Source organism: Pleurodeles waltl, chromosome 10 (genome assembly GCF_031143425.1).
Source record: "Pleurodeles waltl isolate 20211129_DDA chromosome 10, aPleWal1.hap1.20221129, whole genome shotgun sequence".
In the NCBI taxonomy this organism is placed as follows: Eukaryota; Metazoa; Chordata; class Amphibia; order Caudata; family Salamandridae; genus Pleurodeles; species Pleurodeles waltl.
The window spans coordinates 851,391,200-851,416,757 of record NC_090449.1 but is presented as its reverse complement, the minus strand read 5'-3'; the positions used below and the strand labels follow the sequence as shown (position 1 = coordinate 851,416,757).

General features: G+C 42.4%; 1 protein-coding gene across 1 annotated transcript in view; it reads right to left on the bottom strand.

Moving 5' to 3' along the window:
- CUBN (cubilin) overlaps positions 1 to 25,558 on the bottom strand; it is a 1,111,275-nt gene that overhangs the window by 18,303 nt on the left and 1,067,414 nt on the right. Inside the window, exon 65 of the mRNA XM_069211549.1 lies at positions 17,335 to 17,500. Coding sequence (XP_069067650.1) covers positions 17,335 to 17,500 — 166 coding nt within the window. The remainder of the gene's footprint in view (positions 1 to 17,334; positions 17,501 to 25,558) is intronic.

Genomic DNA, 25,558 nt, shown 5'->3' with positions numbered 1-25,558 from the left:
ACTAGAGACCCACTTTCTAACAGTGGGCCTCAGCCACAAAACACAACAGTGATCAACAAGGCACAAATCCCTTAAAAAATCCCAGGGTTTTTGCCTGGAGCTGCTAAAAAATCTGTCATCCATGTGTTAGTAATATTACTGTTAGATCACTGCAATGCTCTGTATTTAGGAGTAGCGCAGTCTCAGCTGAAGAAGCTCCAACTGGTACAGAATTCCATGGCCAGGCTCCTGCTCAATCCTCCTAGAATAGCTTCAATGGGCATTGCCCTGCAGAATCTTCACAGGCTCCCAGTGGAGAAACGGGTGTCATTTTAGGTGCTGTACTTTTACTACGGAGCCTTTCATAGAAACCGGGGATAGTTACCTGCTTCGTTTTACTAAACCATATAATCTGTCTGGGTGTTTGAGATCCTCGGGCTGCACTGGTGGAAGAAGTCCCTCCTATAAAGAGAGTTCAGATGGGAGACCGCTCCTTCAGCTGGTTGGCCCCCAAACTATGGAATTCTCTGCCGTTACATTTTAGACAAGCAAAGTCAGAACTGTCTTTTTCAGAAACATCTCAAAACATTGCTGTTAAGAGTTTGTTCTTTGAGTGTGTTCTTTTTCCTTTTCCTGTGTTGCTTCCTGGTTGTTTTTTACCTTTTCAGCACAGGGCCACCTCTTTGAGGTAGCCATGTGCTTTAAAAATTGCTTATTATTATTATTTTATTATTACATATCAACAGGCATAGGGGCACTTTTTGTACAGTCACTTGTGGCATTGGCATTAATCCTTCAGCTCTGGATAGGTTAAGAGACCTATCTCAATGATAGGAAAACCTCAGCTGACAAGTCAAGTGCTTGCAAATACGTATGTCATCCTGCAAATGTTATCAGAGAGGGTAGGTGCCTAGCAGATCTAAAGACAAACATAATACTGTCAATGTTCTCTTTACTCCAACTTCGAGATACCTCCAGTGAGCAGCACTGATGACTTCACTGTTGACACTTTTGCTGAATTGGCCTCTATTTTTTATTTTTACTTGGTGAGAAGGTTCTAAAGTGCATTGTGGAGTAGATAAGACTGCTATTGGTGGTTCCACTTCTGGTCACAATGTCCTCTTTCCATATTTGTGGCTATTAGTGGTGGCTTCAGAGTGAATTTCACCATGCCCACTGTCTCCCTCAGGCAGGGTCAGTACAGAGAGGTAGAGAAACCCCAAAGAATGGCAGCTGGGCTGCATTTGGAGTCATGCTACGGTTGCTCCTGCCAAACCCAAACCTGAGGATAGCTTCTCAAAGGCAGTGATGGTGATGCTCGACAAGCGTGGTGAGTGATCTGTCCCATGAGGCTTGCCATACACATTCAGAACACCAGTGAATGATAAGAGGGAGGAGAGGGCAGATGCACATTGGGTTTCTACTGCTAGAGATCACTTAGTATCGAAGAGCTGATGGTAAAAAGCGTTATACGCACAGGCTATACCAGACCCTGCCTTCTTCCAAGATGCTGTAAACCAACACTGTGATCCAGCCCCTCACTGGCTGCTGCTCACAAAACAAACAGAGCTAAACGTGTATTATTGCTAAGGGTAAGTCCCGTTTTCATGGGAGGGAGAATCCGGCTGATCCTGGTCTCTGCCTCAATAGATAGTCCTGCAAACCTGTGAGAGCTTTGAGTAGGAACACAACACATGGATGTGGTCTAAACTAGACAACACATTTTTAGTCCTACAGTGAATTTAAGAAATGTTTTAATTGCAATCCTGTATTAGCACCAGTCCTTATTCGATTTATTAATCACAAAGAGGAGAAGTGCTGCCCCAGATATAGTGTGAACCCCACACTAGCTGCCTGTAACAAACCAGAGTTGAATTATTTAATTGCTTAGAGTTGTTCCCATCTCATCCAATCCAGTTCCCTCTCGAAAGACCATATTTCTGACATGGAAATGGATGCTATGCTCTCTTTGAAAAATATTCACGTTTTCAGCGTACGCTCCTGGCTAGTCCCTCCTCAAGGCTTCACAACTTTGTTGGCCATGTGCGGGAGGGGGGATTATTTTTCACCCTTCTTGTCAAGTCTAGTCACGTTCTCATCCATTTCCTGTCACATCAGCCCAATACAGGAGAAGGAGGAGGGTCTTAAGGACTTGGAGTAGGAAGGAAATGAATAATTTAATGGTGATTACATCACTCTTTTTTTTTTATACCATCTCATCATTGCTTCATTATTTATATCTGGGCCTAATGGCAAGTACTGCCAAAATACCACGACAGAAGCCACACCGGGATGGGATTCAAATGCAACTCTAGTCTTAATTGTATACAGTCCAATTAGATTTGCCGCTTACCGGGAAATAGAATGCAACATGTGATTCCCTCTGTGAACTTTCACATGCAATGGGTAATGGTTCACAAAAACTAACAAAGAAGTTGAGGTCTCCATCATACAGTGATCCCCTAAGGGAAAGCCCTAAACCTCAGCCAATAGGTGGAACCCACTCACTGGAACATTCCTTAGTAAATAGCAGCAAGTCAACACACCCTCACAAGCTTTCAGAACAGCCATTCTGATCCAAAGAGTGAAAACAGTAGGGATAGACCCCAAGAGAATTTCACACCGCTGAAATAAACTCGGACTGAGATAACTGAGACAAGTCACCTTTGCTTACATGAACATACTTAAATCCTGCCTCGTCTTGTCTGACACAATTTGCATCAACTAGGTAAGAACAATCGCCTCTCCAAAAGGAACGGAAACAATGCAAATTGATGAATGGCGGTAACGAAAACCAAGAACATGGGGCCTGATTACAACTTTGGAGGAAGGTGTTAATCCGTCCCAAAAGTGACGGATATACCACCAGCCGTATTACGAGTCCATTATATCCTATGGAACTCGTAATACAGCTGATGGTATATCCGTCACATTTGGGACGGATTAACACCTCCTCCAAAGTAGTAATCCGGCCCATGATGTTGTAATCAGCGAGTCCAAGGAGGTATTTTTTTGTGGTTTCAGCAAGGATACCTTCAATCATGTCACCTCTAAAAGCAAATCCTGACCATAAAGAACTTGTCTTTCAGAAGATTTATACAAAGGAAACCTTTGAGCAAGCTCCTAACCAGAGGTTCAAATATCTCTGTGTTGCTGCTCACTGCACTGAAAGAATAGCTATGATTTTCCTTTTTGAAAACCTTGTCGTAAAAATTCCAGGATTTTAGGGGAAGCAGAGTGTAGTAAATCTCGTTGCTCCGATAAGGAGTTTATAATAATATGTTTATTGATTAAACATAGCCGCGACAAAGAAACGATCCCTCGCCCACCTCCGTCTTCACCATCAGCTCTAACCGTCCTCCCATGGAATGTAGAATTCTCGACACGCGCGTGCCTGTCGAGAATTCTACAACACAACATATCCATCCCCTTTACAAACAATAAATAACACAATAATATATTGAAACCAATAATAGACCATAAAAACAAAAAAAACAAAAAAATAAATACAAATTGCACATTAAAACCATCGTCAATAACATTCATTGGGGTTACAATAACTTGGAATTTCACAACCACATATATCTTAAAACTATACACAAAGTTTTACTAGATACACAATATGTAGAATAATATAGAATAAACTTCACTCAACGTAATCTCGTAAATATTCTGGACGTTTACGAAGTCTTGACCCTATTCGTTTAGTTTGAACATTCCCTTTATTCATACCTATAAGTGTTCTCATCTCTGTTTCATGTTGATTCCCGTTTCGCACATTGTCCCTCTCCTGTACATCCACTCTTCCTTTATCCAACAATTCTTCATCACTCATAAACAGATAACCACTATTCCCGTCTGGAACCCATCTCTGAGAGCATATCTTCCTCTTTCCATTTCCATTACCTCTGCAATACAAGGCTACCCTCCTCTTATTCCACCGTTCACCATTTTCTAAAACAACATGAAATTCACGTACATCTTTAACTAAGTAGGGCCCTCTAAATTTCATAAAGCTAATTCCAGTATTCACCACTCTAATTTTCACCAAATCTCCTTTATTAATATCCTTTTCTGAAACTGATCGTGATGTCCCTGCACTCTTTTGGATCAAATCTCCTTCCTCTAACACTGACACCAACCATGATGGGTAAACTCTTGTACATGCTTTCCTGCCTCTCATCACCTCAAAAGGAATTCTACCCGTAACACTGTGCACAGTGGTGCGATATGCCCACACAAGATCATCAACCATGGTACGTACATTTTTGCCATTCCTTATAGCCATGTTGATAACTCCTTTTACCATCCTATTGCACCTCTCAACCATGCCATTAGCCTGAGGATTGTACAATGCAGTACGTGAATGATGTATCCCTGCGTGTTTAAGAAATTGCTCCATCTCATGGGAAACTAACTGTGTCCCATTATCCGTAATGAGTTTAGTTGGATAACCTTCTTCATGAAAAATCTCCGGCATTGTGTTAATAGTTGCTCTGGTAGTGATCTCCTTCATAAACTTCACTGTCAACCATTTTGAATGTACATCAATCATTACTAACGCATACTTTAGATCCCATGGAACACCATTCAAAGATCCAATAAAATCCATACACACTGTATGCCACATTATGCCAGGATCTGATATGAATCCCGATAAGCCTTGTTTTCCCACTTTCAATCTCTTCTCACTCTCCACACAATCAACACACCTTTCGACCCAATTACTAACATCGTTATCAATCCCTGGCCACCAAAAATGTTCCTTTAACCTTTTCTTCGTTAAAGTCTGCCCTAAATGACCTTCGTGAGCCAACCAAAACAGTTTATACCTCACGCCCACCGGAGGAACAAACTTGTCACCTCTCACCACGATATTCCTAGACAATTCCACCGTAAATTTTTGCATAGGGTCGAACTTGAGGGTTCAACGTACTCTCTCTTCTTTCTCCACCAACAATTAAATTCATTACATCCTTTATAACCTCATCTTTTCTCATTTCCTCACACCATTCCTCACGCGATACCACACCATGAGTGCATTCCAGCACGTCTTCAACACTTGCCACAGCACCTTCGTTCTCATAATCCTGCACACATTGTTTATCTACCTCCTGCCAATTCAATGGCAAGCGAGATAGGCAATCTGCCTGAACGTTACGCCATCCCGGAATATATTCTATAGTAAACTGATACTCCTGTAACCTTGCAGCTAATCTGGCCAGGCGTGGAGACACTTTGTTGGCACCCCCAGGTAACAGTACTCTCACCAATGGTTTATGATCAGTGCGTAATGTAATCTTACGTCCCCAAACATAAGTTCTGAAATACTCAATGCCCCACGATGCAGCCAATGTCTCTTTTTCGATGACCGAATAATTCCTTTCCGACTTGGTCAATGACCGTGATGCAAAAGCTACAGTTTCTTCACCTTTGTCAGAGTTCTGCGAAAGTACAGCTCCTAGTCCAATTGCACTCGCATCCACCGTTACAATAGTTTTAGCAACAACATTGAAAGGTACCAACACGTTTGCTGCACACATTTCTTTCTTTATATTTTGAAAAGCTCTTTCTTGATCACCCTCCCATTGGAACTTTTGCCCCTTGCGTAAGAGTTTTCTTATACTCTCTGTTTTGTCAGCAAAATTCTTTATAAATTTGGAGTAGTACTCAATGAGTCCCATGAATGACCTCAACTGTTCTTTATCCTGGGGGGTTGGAACCTTCTCAATGGCATCCAAAAGTTTCCTCATTGGTTTTACTCCCTGTTCAGAGAGGGTATAACCCAAATACTCAATTTCCTCAACTAAGAATTTACATTTTTCTCTTTTTATGGTTAGACCTGCACTCATAACTCTCTCTAATGCCCACTTCAATACTTGGTTATGTTTTTCCAAGGTTTCCCCAAAAATTCGGATGTCATCCTGAAAATACAGCACATTATCAACCCCTTCAAATATATTGCCCATTATTCTCTGAAATACACCTGCCGCTGAAGCCAATCCAAATGGCATCCTATTAAACTGATAAACCCCTTCCATAGTGATAAATGCAGTTAACTCTTTGGATTCATCATGCAATTTAACCTGGTGATATGCACTTCTAAGATCTAGCTTTGAAAAGTATTTCCCCCCTCTCAGAAGTAAAACCAACTCATTAATATTGGGCAATGGATAATTGTCCACCACAATATTCTGGTTAAGTGTCCTGAGATCAACACAGAATCTCAAAGACCCATCAGGCTTACTTGTGATAACCACTGGGGAGATCCAACATGATGTTTCAATGCGTTCTATAATACCTTCTTGTACCATGTCACCAATCATCTTTTTTACCTCATCCCTTGCCCTAATAGGAACCCTCCTCAATTTGTGCTGCACCGGAACAGCATCTTTTCTTAGCATGATCTTGTGTGTATATCCTTTAAGTTCTCCTACCTTATCAGTGAAAACTTCTTTGTATTCCTCCAATATATTACCCAAGTTATCATCTTGCAACAACATGACCGTATTGTCTGTCTTGGGATCCAATTTTATGTGTAAATCATACTGGTGATGCCAACCAAGTATTGGTGGACCATTAGTAGCCACATAAACCTTACCCTCAATTTGTCTCCCTGCAAAACTTATATTGGCTAACATGTAGGCAATTATATCTATTTTCTCACCTTGATACCCACCAGGATTGATATCTTTTGGGAGAAGTCGCACATTGGGCCATTCTTTACTTAATAAGCTCTTGGGCACAATTGTGTATAGCGAACCCGAATCAATCATCAGTCGCACCTTTCTCCCACGTACCATAAAATTTGCAGTCGGTCTGGGAGGTCTATGCATACTTCTTATTTCCTGTCCCGTGTTCTCTATGGATAAAACTCTATCTATTTCCTCGGCCTCCTCCATATGATCTTGATGAATAACCCCCACTCTAGATTTACCAGTATTTTTACACATACGTGCAAAATGCCCCTTTTTACCACACTTCATACAGTCTTTACCCAAGGCAAAACAAGATTTTGAGTCTGCATTGTGAAACTTACTTCCACATCTCGTACACATCTTACTGTAATACTTGTTGACATTGTTATTCTTATTACCACCCTTGAGCATACGCCCCCCTTTTGTATTTGTCAAAACATCATTTCCTTCTGTCATAGCACAAGTTGTATTTGTTTCAGAACTGCCATTAGATACCCTCTCCTTCTTTTCCATTTCCCTCATACAATATTCAGAGTGTTCAACAATTTTTGCTATATCGATAGCATCTTTCAACGACGGATTCTTGGCTGCCCATAACCTCTCCTGCATTTTTTTGCTATGACACTGAACGATTAATTGATCTCGTATTAATTCTTCAGTCATTGCACCAAATTGACATTTGGTGGATAACTCTCTTAACCTTGTGACAAATTCGTCAATACTCTCCTCATATCTTTGTGGTTGAGTATAGAATGTGTGTCTTGCCATGACAATGTTGATTTCTTTCGAAAATCTTTTTTCCAATCTTTTCCGCGCCTCCTTATATACATCCATTTCCGGTTGACCTTCTTCTATTAATGGTTGAGGTAAGTACTTAAATACACGTTGGCCTTCCTGTCCCATAGTACTTAAAAGAATAGCTTTTTTCCTTTCCGGTCTTAAATCCTGGCCATCAAGTGCTACCAAATAATTCTCAAAAATGTCAATCCATTCACCCCAAGGGATGGGTGGATTACCTGGTTGTGCAAGGAATGGGGGAGGTGGCACTATACCTTGCGTATTGGTAGCCATGGTAACACACAATGTTACAGTATTGACCAACTATTGTTAGATATATTTTGTTCTAGGAAAAGTCCTGCCCACTAAGTCTTAATACATAAATGTAGGCAATATCTAACATCGGTGAAAAACAGTTTCAGTCTTGTGTGATGATTCCCACATTAACTTGTCCAATTTCAAAATAAAATCGATTTTATACCCTCAAGATGGCCGCCACGTTATTCCAGCATGTATTCCTACCCCCAAGATGGCCGCCGCGTCATTCAGGTTTCTTTCTATAGGCGGTAGGGGTTGTTTTTTCCTTTTTCTTGTATCTCTCCTCCCAAGATGGCCGCCGCGTCATTCGGGTTGTTTTCTATAGGCGGTAGGGGTTGTTTTTTTGTTTTTTTTTAAAAGAAAAAAAACAATATATTTCCTGTTCACTACGCGCTTCCTCCTCCCAATTCACGCGCGTCTCCTTCGTGCCATCCGATGGATGTCGCCATCTAAGTCAGGATCGAGGGTCCACTCTTGACGTTTCCGTGCCACGGCGATGCAGAGATGGAGGTAGGCGCTCGTCGCCAATGTAGTAAATCTCGTTGCTCCGATAAGGAGTTTATAATAATATGTTTATTGATTAAACATAGCCGCGACAAAGAAACGATCCCTCGCCCACCTCCGTCTTCACCATCAGCTCTAACCGTCCTCCCATGGAATGTAGAATTCTCGACACGCGCGTGCCTGTCGAGAATTCTACAACACAACACAGAGGCTAGAAGATTTAGGACACTCCCTGAACACAAAGCCTAGATGGCACTCACTGTTCTGTGCAAGTCTGCTTTGTAGAAGACAACCCTGACAACTGCACTTCCACAGTCACTTCCAATGACATTACGTATCCAGGAATTAGCTTCAATGCTGAGGGTCAGAGCCAGACAGCTCAGGCAGGAGGACTATATATGCGGGAGGAGGGCATCCTCTAGTAGTTCCAGACTCCTGATGAAGGGGGACCAACACCTCCTGATACAGAGAGATACCAGCGCTCCTTGAGCCGCGGTATGTGTATTTCAACAAAAACAAGCATTGGCAAATCCCATAGCTCTAGAAGTGGCTGTCAGCCTTTTGACTTCATCATGGTTTTGTGTAACTTTTCGGCTGGGGGAGCTGCTGGGTCCTCGGACATATGAAAAAGCGTTGGCTAAAAGGAAAAAAGTTTTTATACTTTAAAAGCACTCCGTACCATAGTCCCTGGATGCGAGGGAACTACTTTGTGTGTGCCATTCAGACTAGTGCAAAAGATTGGTTAATATTATGGCAAGTAAGGTAAACTAGGAACGAGGTATTAACCTTCCACAGGATGGCAGCATTGTACTTGAAAAAGAGAAAAATCAAGTTAATTGGAAAAGTGATAAGAAGCTGGCCAGAGGTCTTCTTTTGGATACAAAATTTCGCTAAATATTGTCCTGTGTGCGAGTGAAAGTAATTTGAATGTTAGTAAATAAATGGCACTACATGTACAAAAAACGAGAGACGCTAGTGATGGGAACTTGTCTACTACAATGCCTACGTTGGATTTTGCAATGGGTGTTTTGCCTAACGTGCACGTCGCTCGCGATGACAGCGAGAAGCTTTCTGATTACCACGTGTATGTAGAGGCAGAAAACAAGACGACAAGAAAAACGTCGTTGAAAAAGCAGGTGTCTTTTAATTACCGTTCCTTTCCCAGAAAAAAAATAATTACAGTTTTTTTGCATGTCTTAAAACAGATATCAATCTGTTTATACAAATAGGTACATCTAAGAAACACGTTTGAGGAATATCATAGCTACAGAAACAGTTATGCAGAACCCTAAGAACATTGCCGTTTCTGGAGGAGGGAGCGGATTCTTTTCTCACAGGGTCGGCCTTAGCGCTGTTGGCACCCTTTGTTACAATGCTTGTTTGCGCCCCCAATGACCGCCTCCACTACGGATTGCCTCACTATCACCCTTTAACAGAGCCCTCCAAAACTCCGATCTGTCTTCAGACAGAACTTTAACCATTAGAATTATCTTTCAATTTTTATTGTTGCCTGATAATTGCTGGAGGCAAGGAACCGCTGCAGCTGGGTCTTTTGAAATCATAATATACTTGCAAACACGGCGCCCCCATCCTGGCAGCACCCGGTGCGGTGGTACCACTCGCACCGCCCTAGAGCCGGACCCGTTATCACACAGGTTCCAGCTTGCCCAACGCGTCTCTGAGTGAGGCCAGCATGGCCGCAAAACACAATACAATGCTGCGTCCTGGAACCCAGGCAGGCATGGGACATATGAGAGATGCAAGTGCTTAACACAGTAAAAAATAGGTATAAAGCACTACATAAAACCGGATGATGATAATACGCATCAATACTGTCCTTTTTCTTGTTAATTGTAATATGTTGTAGATAACAAAAAATACTTAGTTGGGTGTATCTATGGTGTGCCGATGCATTTAACAGAAACGCATTTGGGAAGCTTAAACAAAGTATTGTGTAGATCCAAAATTCTGGCATAACTTTCCAATTCCTTCAAAATGTTTCCTCGCCATTTAACTTTAAAACCGTTTCCCCCACGACTTTGCTATGGGATCGAAGTTGTATTTTTATCAGTCAACCACAAAGGAAAGTGATAGCCCTAATTTTCAAGTCAGAACCCAACTGGGAATATAATAGAATAGACATTTATTGGTCGATTATTTAAAAACATTACAATTTCTCTTTCATCCTTGTGCAGCAAAACAACACCTACTGCACATGAATTAAATAGAATAAAGAATAAAACGCTCCTGCTTATTTATAAGGAAGGGCTAGACATTTATGGAGATGGTACATCATTGCATTTTTCTTTCATCTTTATATTTTACAACAACACCTACTGCACATAAATTAAAAACAGTAACGACTAAAGTGCTTACGCATAGTTATAGTGAAGGGTGGAAACCTCGGAACATGGCAACCACCCCTATTGTACAATGTTGTAGAAATGTGCAGGGAAAAGGGCTTTGCTAAATAACACCTTGAAACATACTCTGAAATCTAATCTAAAATAGCTAGAATAATAAACATGATATGGTCACTCTGCTACTGCAGTCTCAGGATTGCAATTGTAATTTCCTAGAGTGAGCTCTTGTTCTTTACTCTTTGGAGGCCTATCTGACGAGTTCTTTTTTTTTTTTTTTTAAAGATGTTGTCAACTTGCCAGACGATGCACTATGGCGGCATGTTACCGCCTCATTGCAAGATTTCATATTCAGAAGGCGGAAGACTGGTCTCAGCCAGTATTTCCTAAGTGTATGTAGAGTTTTGCAAATGCATGTGATGTCATAGTATTCGGGGACGGCCTAGTACAGGGATACTCAAAGCACGGCCCGGGGGTCGCATGCGGCCCTCTTGACCTCTAATTGTGGCCCTCTGGTTAATGACAGCACTGAGCTGCCGTGCACATGACAGAGAAGGAACATTCAGAAAACCGTGAAATGCACATAATTTATTTACACGTTAACTAAAGTAATAGGAAAGAAGCAAAGATGGTGCCTAGCCAACTTATCTTTGGGAACACCTTCAGTTTTAAAAACATCTTGCACTAAACATGTAGAGACATGATAAACTTCTCTGCAAACTTAAAAAAAGTGTGCTTTATTAACTTGCATGAACGTTTTTCCTTAGTACATCATGTTATGTCACTGCATTGAGAGACATTTATTAGCAGTGATATTTTTCAAACATGATCTTGGAAACAATCATGCTGCCCACATTCGGAAATCAATGGCATTACTAAAAGAAGAGTCATTTGTCAGGTGCACCTTGTGCATAGTCCTGGTTGTTATATAACTGGAACAACATTATAGTTTATTAAATAAACCACAAGAAAAGGTATTGTACAGCGCACATCTGCAACTCATGTATTTCAAGGACTCTTATGTGATAATGAAGAAAAATAAGGCAAAGTGAAATTAATCAATTGCCTAGGATCACACGATTTGGTCAAGTGGGAAGCCAGGACAGATACCAGGTTTTCTGGTTTCACATTTTGCAATTCAGCCATCAGATGAGTCTCTCTTTTCCTCTTGTGTTTCACATGAGAAGTTTGTGCTTTGACTTTAATTCTTGGTGCATGAGAATAGAGCATTGGTGGCAGACAGAAGTCATGCAAAGGCTCGGTTTGTTGTCCGCCTCTGCTTCGCATCCCCCTACTCCCACCTTTCATCACCCGAACCTTTCCCTACTGGTTTAGGTGCGGCCCTCGGGCAAGCCACAGAGAGTTCTTTGTGGCCCGAGGAAATGTTTGTGAGTACCCATGGCCTAGTACAACCTATATTGCTGATTGGAATCCCTGTGCAGCCTCCCATACCCATGCCCCCTGAGAAGTATTACTCATAGCTGAACCGGATTAATTGTCACCTAACTCCAGTGAGAGGGGTTGCTTTGGGCATGCCGACCAGTTCAGAGGATCATACAGTTTGGACAGGAGGGTTGCATTTGCCCTCCTGCTCAGATATTTTTGATCCTTCGCTTTGGATAAAAGTTTAGCTTGCCTCCCCAAAATATTTGCCAGCCATTTGCTTGAGAGATTAGATTCTCACAAATCATTTGCTGTGAGAGGTGGGAGCGACAGCTTGAGGGATTTGTTTCACGTGGTAGACTCATTTTAAATTACCTGCCACAGGCTGAATCTCAGTCTGTTTCCGCTTCTCTTAGTTTTGTGCAATAAGACGTAGATGTGGTGTGCAGTGCCAGCTCTTGCCTTATTAAGTTAAATTCCTGGCAGATTTGTGTTAGTACCATGGAGTCTGACAGATGGAAAAGGTGATGATAGCAGCTGTACTGAACCCTCTCCAGCCAGCTGTCGAATCGTTTCTCGAATGCAGTCATTCCATAAGCCAGGGGTCAGTGTTAATTATCTTCCTATGAACTTGCACAACGTCCAGAAATCAGTAGCCCCTTTTCACTAAGCCCGACCAAAAATGATGACCTTGGATTTAGAGTTGTAGATGTTAATGCTGTTGGCATTGCAGAAGGAAGCAAGCTTTTGATCTGATATTATGTTGTCGTCAGGGGATTGCAGAGCATGGATCTTAGTGGTTGCTACCTTCGGGGGTTGGGGGGAGGCTCTTGCTTTTGCCAGGGCTTCAGTTAAATACGATATCCGGTATAAATTGAATAGTAGGAGGCGGCCTTCGTTTAGGCTTCTATTGGTAGCAATTCTTTTTGACGTGACCCATCTCAATGAGATTTTGATTTGGAGCCAAGTGTCTGTGTAGAGACATACAATTGCTGATAGCAGGGGAATAATAATACCTCACTTAGCTAATTTCGCCCAGAGCCTGCTTCTATTCACAATATCAAAAGATGGTGCAAAGACGATAAAAGTGACTTATAGAGATTGGCCTTTGCTCAACAGCTGGGAAATTGATGACCTATGAGTTGAGCAAGTGAACCTAAGGGACCACAAGAAGTAAAATTACAGAAAAAACATCGCCTACACCACACAACTGTAGATAAATCAAGTTACTTACATATGAGCTATGTAAACATCATTTTGTGCACTCTGTAAAAGTTTACACCTGGCAAATATTTCTGTTACTGTTTAAGATACTCCACTGTCCCATAGTCAGGTCTGCAGTATGTGAATAACCCACATATACAAAAAATAAGCTAGAGTTTTACATGGCTACTTGCCACTGTTATTTGATCAAACACTGGTAGTTCTCCAAACGAGGATGTCTGCACAGATTTTCATCCACAATAATAGTGAACTTTCACCAATTACCTTGACTCTTCTGGGCAAACCTGTAGTTTGTGTGTCCCCTGAATAAACATATGGAGATTTTGGGTAGTTATCAGATCAGTTACAGTTGGAGGACTCAGGGGCCACATAATCATGTCCACAAATGCACATTAAAACAGATAGTAAGTATGGGCCATTTCTAACAAAATGTTGATGTATGCAGTGCATGTTGTAACATTCAACGCTTGCTTTCAGTACATGTAGTGTAGGCAGCTTAGAACAGACACAGAGATTGTTACTCGCTACTCTGTTTTCATGTTGTGCTGTCAGCAGTGTGTGCACACGATCAATGCAAAACACAGGCAGTGCAGACTGCAATTTTGTTAAAAAATGCATTTACATCTACCACCTGCTTCACTGTACAACTATAGTACAGCCTCAGGAATGTGTTCCTGAGTATTGGTTAAAGTTCAGGTAATGGTACTGTAATTCAGCGGTTCACGTTTCTATAACACAAACTGCAAAATGTGTCAGACTGTTGGGAAAAAACAATACCTCATGAAAATCTGATGCTATGGCATAGCAGAAAATAACATAATATAGTATGTTTCAAGATAAAAGATAGTTACAAATGTTACACGCAACTACAGTGGCGATAGTTGACAAAAATGGCCAAAAATAATGTCACATTTCACTAACAAAAAGTACATATAAAAACAAAGAAATAGTAATTGGCATCATTATTAATATTGCATCTTGATTTCTTTCCCTACTCTTCTTAAAAGGAGAAAAGTCTTGTTTTATAATTCTGTGTGTTAATAGGTCTTTCAGATGCTTCCTCCCTTCGCTCTCCAGGGCCACAATAAAAGTGCCACTATGGTTACTGTTAAGACATAACAACTCCTTGTAAAGATACCCATGTTTACATAGAACTAATCAATAAAATAAACAGACATTTTCAGGAAGTTTGTCTCTAGAATGCTATCTTTGAAACATAGATAATTCTGCAAGATAACATCGCTTGAAAAAAACCTCATTATATTGCAGTTTCCACCGGAACTCCTTCCAGCTCATTTAACGGGGTGCTGCACCCCTAGATCTAGCTCCACGTCCATCCACTGCAATGTCACAGATCATATTTCAACTTTCCCCTCTGGTAAAGGCTAAAACAAGAGTCATTAAAAATATGCATTTCAAAATCTTACCACCACAACTGCAGTGCTCATGCATTTCATGGACTACCTGCTTATTAATATATGAATATTTGCACAAGTTTTCTCACCTAGAGTATTGATGGCTGAAATGGTATACCATGTATGGATCACATTTGCAATTGCATACAGGCTGTGTTGCTACCTAATAGCAGGTATTCTGTATTTTTCAAAGATATAAAAAAGCAATAAAGAACGTTGTTGTGTAGATGGCGTCAAGGCTAAGGGGGGCTTACAATTTAAAAAGGCAAATTATACCCTCAGGCTTGAAGGATGCTTTGAATTTTAGGACAAACAACTAAAGGCCTCATTACGAGAACCCGCGGTGGTGATCGGACCTCTATAATAGGCTTCACGAAAACGAAGGAAGGCCTACTCTGGTCAACACACAACTTAGATGGGAAACATGCAGAAATGTACATTGTACGAGAGAAGTACAGGTCTCAATCTGGGTACGATGTTAGACTGGAATGCAAGGACAGGAACGAAAATGAAGAAAGAGGCCAGGTACAGGGCAAAGCAGTTGCAGCCAGTCCTCGCATCGCATAGATCATTTAGAAGGTCACACACACACATGAGAGCCTGAGACACTTTCTGATACCAGGGTTAGGAGGAGGTGTAAATCATGGCAGACCTAAAGGGGAGACACAAGATGTCTGTCCAAGTCAAGGTTGGCAGGAAGAGGAAGACAGACTTTAAACTTCAGAGCCTGGTAGTATCGTAGGGAGGATACATAGATAGGGTTCAGAGGGTGAGATCTAAGGACGCTGTGCTCGTTAGGAGACGCATACAAATATTATCTATGCCACAGTTGCATTTTAAGTGACAAGTAGTCAGATGCTTACTAAAGAATTACTGCTTTTGCTAAAATGAATAAAGATAACAGAGATTCGCACTACTGTGCTAATTGGAAAATGCTAGACTATGACTATAACAGCTGTTGTTTGTAAGAGCTGAGTTGAGTGTGGTCTCAGTTACAGAACTGGGCTATACTCCTAGACGTGTTTAAAAAAAAAAAAAAAATCATAAATATATGCAATTGCTATCAGAATTGTGTTACTTCTTTATTTCTTGCAAATTCGACTACACCTCTGCACTTCTGGCAGTCCGACCACCAGAATACAACCCTGTCGATTGGACTGCCAGGGGACTGCCACCACCGGCAGCATCATGGATCCCAACGGGTTGGCAGTGGTCAAAGTTGTGGTCAGCCATGGAGGCGCTGAGTTCATGATTCTCTTTCTGCCAGCCTTATCATGGTGTGGTCCCTGGCAAGAAAAGGCTAGCAGAAAGGCAGTGCTGGAGGACACCGGGGGCCCTGCACTGCTCATGACCATGTTGAGGGTAGTGTAGGGGCCCACTGCCCAGCACCCTCGGAATGCGCACTGTCTGCTACGACAAACAGCGTGCATTCTGAGGGTGTTGGGTGCAGCCTCTGTGCCACAGCATTGGCCTTGACTCCCTGAGGAGCCGAGGCCAATGCCGCCACACTGTTTACACTGGGCTGACCGGTGGAAACCTTCTAATACAGATGGGTCAGCCCAGTGGAAACATCATAATCTGGCTGGTGGGGGGAGAACTCCAGGTCCACAGTCTCCTCCCCATGGGTCTAGCGGGCCAACGGCCGCCCCACCAAACTCATAATGAGCCCCTCTGTGATGGAAGGAATGCTTGAATTCAGCTCAACCACTAGCAATAACTCAGGCTGCATTCACAAATGCCAACTATGCCACATAGAAATCAATCTTGGTCCAGCTCTGGCAGGAAAATTCCAGTCCAAAATGCCAGGCCAGGCCCTTTCCTGACGGAACAGAAGCAACCCCAGACCCATATCTGCCTAAGACCTTTCGAGAGAAAATTACATTCTATGGATGCCAGAATGGAAGACTTCTTTGAATGTTTTGGGAGAGAAATTGAATCTTCTGGGAGCTATAGTTGAGGGATGCTTTCCATTTTTGGTGGCAGGTTGCAGCTTCTGTGTCGCATAATTGAAGCATGATTTGCATTTTTGGGAACAAAAGTATTCACGCTCCTACAACACAAACGTTGGGAAGTAAAATTGCATCCTCTGAGTACCAGAGCTCAGTGGAATTGTAACATGTAGCTGTTGGAGTTGAGGGAGGTTTTGAACATTTTAAAGGATAGTTGTACTGGACTATGCAATGTTAAATGGCATTACAAAAATGAAAAATAATATTTGTTAGCATTAACATGCCTTTTCTTGAACAAAGTTATTAGGTATAATGTGGCACACATTAATTATGATACAAGAAATAAGCATATTTTTGCCCCCTTTTGCAGGTCAGTATAACAATGCCCACTTAAGTGTATAATAGAATGGAGTTTAATTAATAAATGAAAGGTGATCATGATTGTTACATTTCTATGTGATAAGATCCACCACCCCCATACGAGCGGTCGTACTGCAAACAATCCTGTGCTTTATGCTAAGGCTCCAGCCTTTGTTTAGTACTCTGTTGGTCTCTAAATAGGTGTGCACATTACAAATACCCATTTATACACTGATTTGCAATATAGTTAGCCCTTCTCTTCCAATTACTTCTATACATTATTTCAGTGTATGGTTCGATTGCAGCCAGGGATGGAAATTTCATTAAAGATAAAAGGTAAATAAATATGGGTCATTGGGAACCTTACCTGTAGGAGAGGAAGTCCAAGTGATCTCATATCCGCTTCCAGCTGAAACAATATCACTTACAAACCGTAAGTGTAGTACATTGTTATTCGGAAATATTGGGCTTGGTACAGTGCTACCACAATATTTGCCAAGCAGCGGTGAGCTGGCATCACTGCCATTTTTTACCTGAGGAAATATTTACAAACAATTGTCAATTAGAATAATTTATACACTAAACTTTTGGTGAGAACATCATGAGAACTCAGTACATTTTCATGCTACCTTTTTTTGAGAACTCCGTATAGTTAAATTTAATTGCTTAGTTACTTTCTCATTCTTGTAGATGTTATGTTTATTGCTTTTCTTTCAATAATTAACATTCAGTTAAAATTCAGTATTGGTAATTGTCCTTGTTTCTTCTAGGAGCTAAAGCCCTTTTTAATAATTGTATTGGAACATAATTAATGGAAAACAAAACTTCATATCATTTAGAAGATGTTACTTTTGTGTCCACGTGTGTGGTTTATTACCCTGGAGGTTGATTTGTCTGAGATTATAAACACATGTACGGTAAAGTGAGAAAAAATGATAAAAGGGCATTGCACACCCTACAATAGTGTACTTGTCCACACAATGTGCGGTGGTCCTAAAAATAGTAGTTGATACTTCCTAGGAACTCCCAGGATGGATTAAGTTGAATTGTGCTCCTAATTCTGCACATTTGGATTAGAACTAAAAGTAAACTAAGGTTAAAAGCATCCAAAATTACATTGAAGGTTGCAAAGCGCTGCAGTCAGAGAGCACAACTCTGGTGAATATATCCAAATCCACAGGGATACATCCACAGCACCAACATACAATATTAGTTTTGCATGTTGGAAACTCTGAACATGTAGGGAGACTTGGTACATAATTCATTGAAAGGTGAGGCCTACATCCAAAGACAGAGACCATTAGAAGGAGGGTGGTATTATAGAGTGAAAAGGCGCTCCAAATCTCCCAATCTAGGAACTCAAGTAAAATTATGTTACGGTGCTCTGCACTGGGGTCTCACCCCCTAACCACCTCTAAAGGTTAAACTACTTAACCAATGTTATATAGAATGTGAAGGCACACGTAAAAACAAACAAAAATTCACAATCACATTATAAAGTGTCCCATTAATATATTTTGAGAATCAAAGTAATGGCTTGAAAGTATAGTATTTAGAATTTTACAATAAAGTCCTGATCCTATCTCAGATTGAAATCCAAAGACAGAGGTCTAAATATGAAGTATAGCCACCAACCTGTAAGGCGAGAGTAATGGTATTTGTTTCTGCAATAGTGTACTTGAGGTATTTATAGTTCCTCTTTAAAACTCTGTCTTGATTAATGCCAGTCATAACCTATTCATACCCTATGGTTACTTCAATTAAAAAAGAGAAGATTCACTGTTAGGCATTCCAAAAGAGTAGTTTGTTTTTTCTCCATATTGAGAAAGTAAGCAATGTAGACAGGATAATGCCTTTAGTAATCTGGTAAACATTTAGGGTCTCATTATGAGGCTGGCGGTCTTAAGAACTCAAGCATTATGGTGACGGTCAAAATCGCTGCTGCTGTGGCGGTCCGACCGCCACATTAAGATCCTGGCGGTCAGGGCACCAGGATTCTGCTGCCTCTCTGGAGATCAGTGATCCCGACAGGTTGGCAGCGGGTGGAGGTCGCAATCTGCATGCAACGCTGCCCTGTGGATTATGACATTGTTCTCTGCCAGGCTTTTCATGGGAATTTCACCACCATGAAAAGGCTGGCGGACAACAGGTGAAGGGGGCCACAGGTTGGCCCATGTACTGGCCATGTACTTGGCATGGGCAGTGAAGGGTTCCCCCTGCCCAGCACCCTCGCAGTGTTCACTGTGCAGACAGTGAACATTGCAAGGGTGCTTGTGCACCCTGCAGGCGATAGCATGGCTGCCGGCTCGATTTCGAGCATGAGACAATGCTGCTGCCTGTTTCCTGCTAGGCTGCCCAGGCTTTCTGCCCATCAGCCCATCGGGAAACACCTAATAGGTCCGGCGCAGTGGTCGCCACTTTGGCGGCAGCCACCCTGTCGGGTGTTTGGCGGACGGGCTATCCCGACTGCCAAACTCTTAATTAGGCCCTTAATATTGAATTCAGATCTTGTTTCTCATATCTACCTTCTGACAAACAGAATGGTAATTAGAATAATGATGGCACCAAAGGATCACTGACACAGTATCATGGACAACATTATACATGACAAAAATATTGAGTCAAAAATATCATTTACCACAATATTGTGATCCTATACTTATAATGGTAAGTTCAAACATATTGGAAAAAATATTGTTGACACTAATATCGGCCAAAAATAGACAATATTGATTTTTAATATAACTAGAGTTTAAAGTAGTAAATGTAAATATTTTAATGGATAATTTTAATATAAAGTTAACTAAATATGTTCCACTAATATTTAATACTATATATATAAGAATGTATACTTATATAAACACACACACACATATATATATTCAGACACACACACACACACACACACACACACATACTATCACGGTACCAGCTATGGGCAGAGCTATTCATGCCTTATTCCTCCCTTGTGACACATCAGTGAGGTTCTTATTTTCTTTTCTTCACAGTACCAGATTGAATCATGTTATGTCTCTAAAACCCTGTGTAACTTGGCAACTCGGTTATTATCATAATGGCAATGTTTAAAGCAGATTTAGACCAATGCTTATTGTCAAGCTAACTTCTGAACACTTGGGCCTCACCCAGGTACTCTGGGAAGCACATGTCAACTGTATACAACCAGCTGGGCCCTCACCCAGGTAATCAAGGAAGCACATATCAACTGTCAACAACTGGCGGTTCTTTAATTGATCATCCTAATGGAAAAAAGATACTTGAGAAACATGTGCAATTACTATAATGACTAACATGTTCCTCTGTTTTCCCTGTGTCTTTCCTTCCACCTGGTTCGGGCTAGCTATAAAATCCGGTGTTTCAGACTAAGGGCCTCATTACGATTGTGGCACTACTGGCGGTCCGACTGCCCAATTACAACTTAGGCAGGCGGATCCGTCTAAAGACAGCCATCCCCGCCAGGATCACAGATCCTGGTGGGGTGATGGTGGTCAGACTTGTAACCCAACATGGTGGCGCTGAACTCAGTGCTGCCTGGCTAACTACAACCCCACTTTCTGCCAGCCTTTTCATGGTGGGGACCCTGCCATGAAAAGGCTGGTGGAAAGCCAGTACTTGGGGCCGTGGGGGGCCCCCACACTGCCCATGGCATGGGCAGTGCTGGGCTCCCCTGCCCAGCACTGTCTGTTTTGCAGACAGCGCGTACTCTGATGGAGCTGGTTAGTGCTAGGATATTAGCCTCGGCTCCCTTAAAGGAGCTGAGGCCAATATCCTAGCACGGTTCCCACCTGTCAGCCGGGCGGGAAGGCATATTGCAATGTTCCCGCCTGTCAGCCCGGCGAGAACATTGTGATATGCACGGGGGCTACCACCACATGGTGGTAGCATCCTCCCCGTGGCTTTGTTGGTCCCATGGTGGGACCACCAAAGTGATAATCAGACCATAAATCCTGCTTAGCCTCATTTAACTTGGAAGCGACTCTTACCTGTCACCAGACTTTGGCAGCCTTCCCTTCGTAGCGACAGTCCTCTCTTCGCAGCAGCATCCATACCTTCACAGCGATAGGCTTCTCCTTGCAGTGACACACTTCCTGAGTTCCGAACAGGATTGAAAAGGGCCTAGCGCCATCCTAAAATCACATGAGCATCTTTTTTTACGCTAATATGGCATTAGATGGCCAGAAATGCCATGCCATATTTACAAAGGCACACAATGCTTGCATTGGGCCACTTTGAAACCGCTTGTGCCACATTATGCTTGCAAGGCGCATTTACTGATCATATTAGTTTGAATATGGCTTTTAATGTATTAGTATGAATATATATAGATAAATATGTTCATATTAATACATTTAAAATATTCAAAAAATTAATACAATGTCGAATTAGTACTTATTAATTGTAACACTATGGGGGTTATTACAACTTTGGAGGAGGTGTTAATCCGTCCCAAAAGTGACGGTAAAGTGACAGATATACCACCAGACGTATTACGAGTCCATTATATCCTATGGAACTCGTAATACGGCTGGTGGTATATCCGTCACATTTGGGACAGATTAACACCTCCTCCAAAGTTGTAATAACCCCCATAGTGTTACAATTAATAAGTACTAATTCGACATTGTATTAATTTTTTGAATATTTTAAATGTATTAATATGAACATATTTATCTATATATATTCATACTAATACATTAAAAGCCATATTCAAACTAATATGATCAGTAAATATAAGTAATATAAAGTCAGATATTAGATATGTGTATAGTTATACTGAGTAAACAAGTAGCCTTTTGCAACTTTGGGAATCAAATCAAAGTGCAGACTGTATAAAATTCAATTGAGGTTACCCCTCAAAGGCATATAAGTGCATATATCACAGTTATATTTGTATACCATCCTCCATGTCTCTCAAGTTCCCTTTCTTATTCCTCTTCGACCCACCAACACCTAGCAGCTCTAAATATCCAGTTTGTTCTTCAACTTTTTGGTGCCTGAGAGCTGAATCTGGGATACCTGCTCTCAAAATTGAAGACTGATCAAATATGATTACAGAACTTGTGATATAGACTGAAAAAGGCAAACAATGCATAACTTGTGTACACACATAGTTTTGCACGCATTCGAACACACCACAGCATAATATAAACTTCAATACATTCACCTATGAAACCAGAAAGTTTGGTTATGTCGGCCCAAGTTGACACTTGTGCTCCATGCAGAGGGTCTTCGTCGAGGGAGCAAAACAATCATTACTACAGGTCCCTGATAATAAATTGCAGAGAATGTGATAGCTTTTGTTTCTGAATGTCCCCACCACAAGCTGACTACAAACCAAGAATTTAAAAAGGAATTGTAAACATCCCAAAAGCTACCTGCTCAAGCGGTTTCAGGACAACACACAGAAATGAATCGGGAAAGAATAGCTGCTCGATGAGTGGAGCACAGCGATGGGTTTCAAAGCCAGAAGCAGGCATGGCAAGGTCTGGGAGACTTTGAGATACTTCATCATTATGTGTACACAGAGGAGCTAAAGCGTACCTTTCTTTCTTAAAATATTTATCCGAGCCTAACTCAAGTTGATACTTTGTTACCGAGTTCAGACAGTGCATGCAGTCTGTCAGCAAAGTATGCAGTAACCACATAAGGATTAAACAGTAGCAACAATACTCTGGTACAGGGACTGCAATTTATAGTTTGTTCACAGCCAATCTGCCTGATGGTACTGCTGATGACAAGTAGAGATGTTTTTGGATATTTTATCACATTATTGTTTCTTTTTTGTGATACTACAGTAACTTCCCACGATTTTGATTTACTTGTGTCCACCTGTAACGCAGTAGCCATGTAATGGAAAGGATCAAAGGACTGAGCAACAACATTACTGAACAGGCAGGAAAGCTTGCAGATTCTGAGCAAAAGATGACCCTGAAATCTACAACCACTTCTGTGTGTGTAGTGCTAGAAATGAAGGTGGCAAACTGTGTGAAATAATGGTTAGTAAAACTTTAGGACAAGAACTGCCCTTGAAGGGTTTCATAATAGACCAGGTGTAGGAGGCTGGCCTGGCTTGTAGTGGGTACCAGAGGTACTTACACCTTGTGCCAGGTCCAGTTATCCCTTATTAGTGTAGAAGAGGTGTTTCTAGAAGCTTAGACTGATAGAAGGTAGCTATGACAAAGCAGCTTAGGCTGAAATAGGAGACATGTAAAGCTCCTACTATACCACTGGTGTCACATGCACAATATCATAGGAAAACACAATACACAGAAGTACTAAAAATAAAGGTACTTTATTTTTATGACAATATGCCAAAAGTATCTCAATGAGTACCCTCAGTATGAGGATAAGTTATATACACAAGATAAATGTACACAAACCAAAAGTAGTTAAGTAATAGCAAGAACAGTAATGCAAACAGTGTAGAATTACAATAGGTTGCAATAGGAGCACATAGGGATAGGGGAAACACAAACCATATACTACAAAAGTGGAATGCGAACCACGAATGGACCCCAGACCTATGTGAGCTTGTAGAGGGTCGCTGGGACTGTAAGAAAACAGTGAGTGTTAGACAAATAGCCCACCCCAAGACCCTGAAAGGTAGGTGTAAAGTGCACCTACTACCCCTGGAGAGCACATAAGTCGTGATAGGGGGTTTCTGCAGGAAGAACAAACACCAGCAATGCAACAACAGTGGATTTCCAGACCTGAGTACCTGTAAGACAAGAAGCCCAAGTCCAATAGTCGTGACAGTGTCGAGAGTGGGCACGAGCCCAGGAAATGCCAGCTGAGGGTGCAAGGAAGCTGCCACCTGTTGGAAGAAGCTTGGAGTTCTGCAAGAAAGAAGAGGACTAGGAACTTCTCCTTTGGAAGATCGATGTCCCACGTCGTGATGAAGCTTGCAGAGGTGTTCCCACGCAGAAAGACCACAAACAAGCCTTGCTAGTTGCAAGGGTTGCAGTAGAGGTTTTTGGGTGCTGCTGTGGCCCAGGAGGGACCAGGATGTCGCCACTTGAAGGAGCAGACAGAGGAGGCGCCCAGCAACTCAGGGAGCCCTCACATAAGCAGGCAGCACCCGAAGAAGTACCTGAGCAGGCACTTAGAAGAAGAGTGAACCGGAGTCCATGCAAAGTCACAAAAGGGAGTCCCACGACGCCGGAGGACAACTCAGAAGATTGTGCAATGCAGGTTAGAGTGTCAGGGACCCAGGCTTGGCTGTGCATGAAGGAAATCCTGGAAGAGTGCACAGGAGCCGGAGCAGCTGCAAATCATGTGGTACCAAGCAATGCAGTCTAACGTGGGGAGGCAAGGACTTACCTCCACCAAACTTGGACTGAAGAGTCACTGGACTGTGGGATTCACTTGGACAGAGTTGCTGAGTTCCATGGACCAAGCTCGTCGGGCTGAGAGGGGACCCAGAGGACCAGTGATGCAGTCTTTTGGTGCCTGCGGTTGCAGGGGGAAAATTCCGTTGACCCACGGGAGATTTCTTCAGAGCTCCTGGTGCAGAGAGGAGGCAGGCTACCCCCAGAGCATGTACCACCTGGAAACAGTCGAGAAAGCCAGCAGAATGAAGCGATACAAGGTGGCTAGTTGTCATCTTGCTACTTTGTTGCAGTTTTGCCGGCGTCCTGAGCAGTCAGCGGTCGATCCTTTGGCAGAAGGTGAAGAGGGAGATGCAGAGGAACTCTGATGAGCTCTTGCATTCATTATCTGAGAATTCCCCAAAGCAGAGACCCTAAATAGCCAGAAAAGGAGGTTTGGCTACCAAGTTAGGAGGATTGGCTACCAAGATAGGTAAGAGGCTATCAGAAGGAGCCTCTGACATCACCTGCTGGCACTGGCCACTCAGAGCAGTCCAGTGTGCCAGCAACACCTCTGAATCCAAGATGGCAGAGGTCTGGGGCACACTGGAGGAGCTCTGGGCACCTCCCCTGGGAGGTGCCGGTCAGGGGAGTGGTCACTCCCCTTTCCTTTGTCCAATTTCGCACCAGAGCAGGGCTGGGGGATCCCTGAACCGGTGTAGACTGGCTTATGCAGAGATGGGCAGCATCTGTGCCCATCAAAGCATTTCCAGAGGTTGGGGGAGGCTACTCCTCCCCAGCCTTTCTCACCTTTCCAAAGGGAGAGGGTGTAACACCCTCTCTCTGAGGAAGTCCTTTGTTCTGCCTTCCTGGGCCAGGGCTGCCTGGACCCCAGGGGGGCAGAAACCTGTCTGAGGGGTTGGCAGCAGCTGCAGTGAAACCCCGGAAAGGCAGTTTGACGGTACCCGGGTTCTGTGCTAGAGACCCGGGGGATCATGGAATTGTCTCCCCAACAACAGAATGGTATTGGGGTGACAATTCCATGATCTTAGACATGTTACATGGCCATGTTCGGAGTTACCATTGTGACGCTACACATAGGTGGTGCCCTATGTGTAGGGCACGTGTGTAATGGTGTCCCCGCACTCACAAAGTCCGGGTAAATTGCCCTGAACAATGTGGGGGCACCTTAGCTAGTGCCAGGCTGCCCACACACTAAGCAACTTTGCACCCAACCTTCAGCATGTGAAGGTTAGACATATAGGT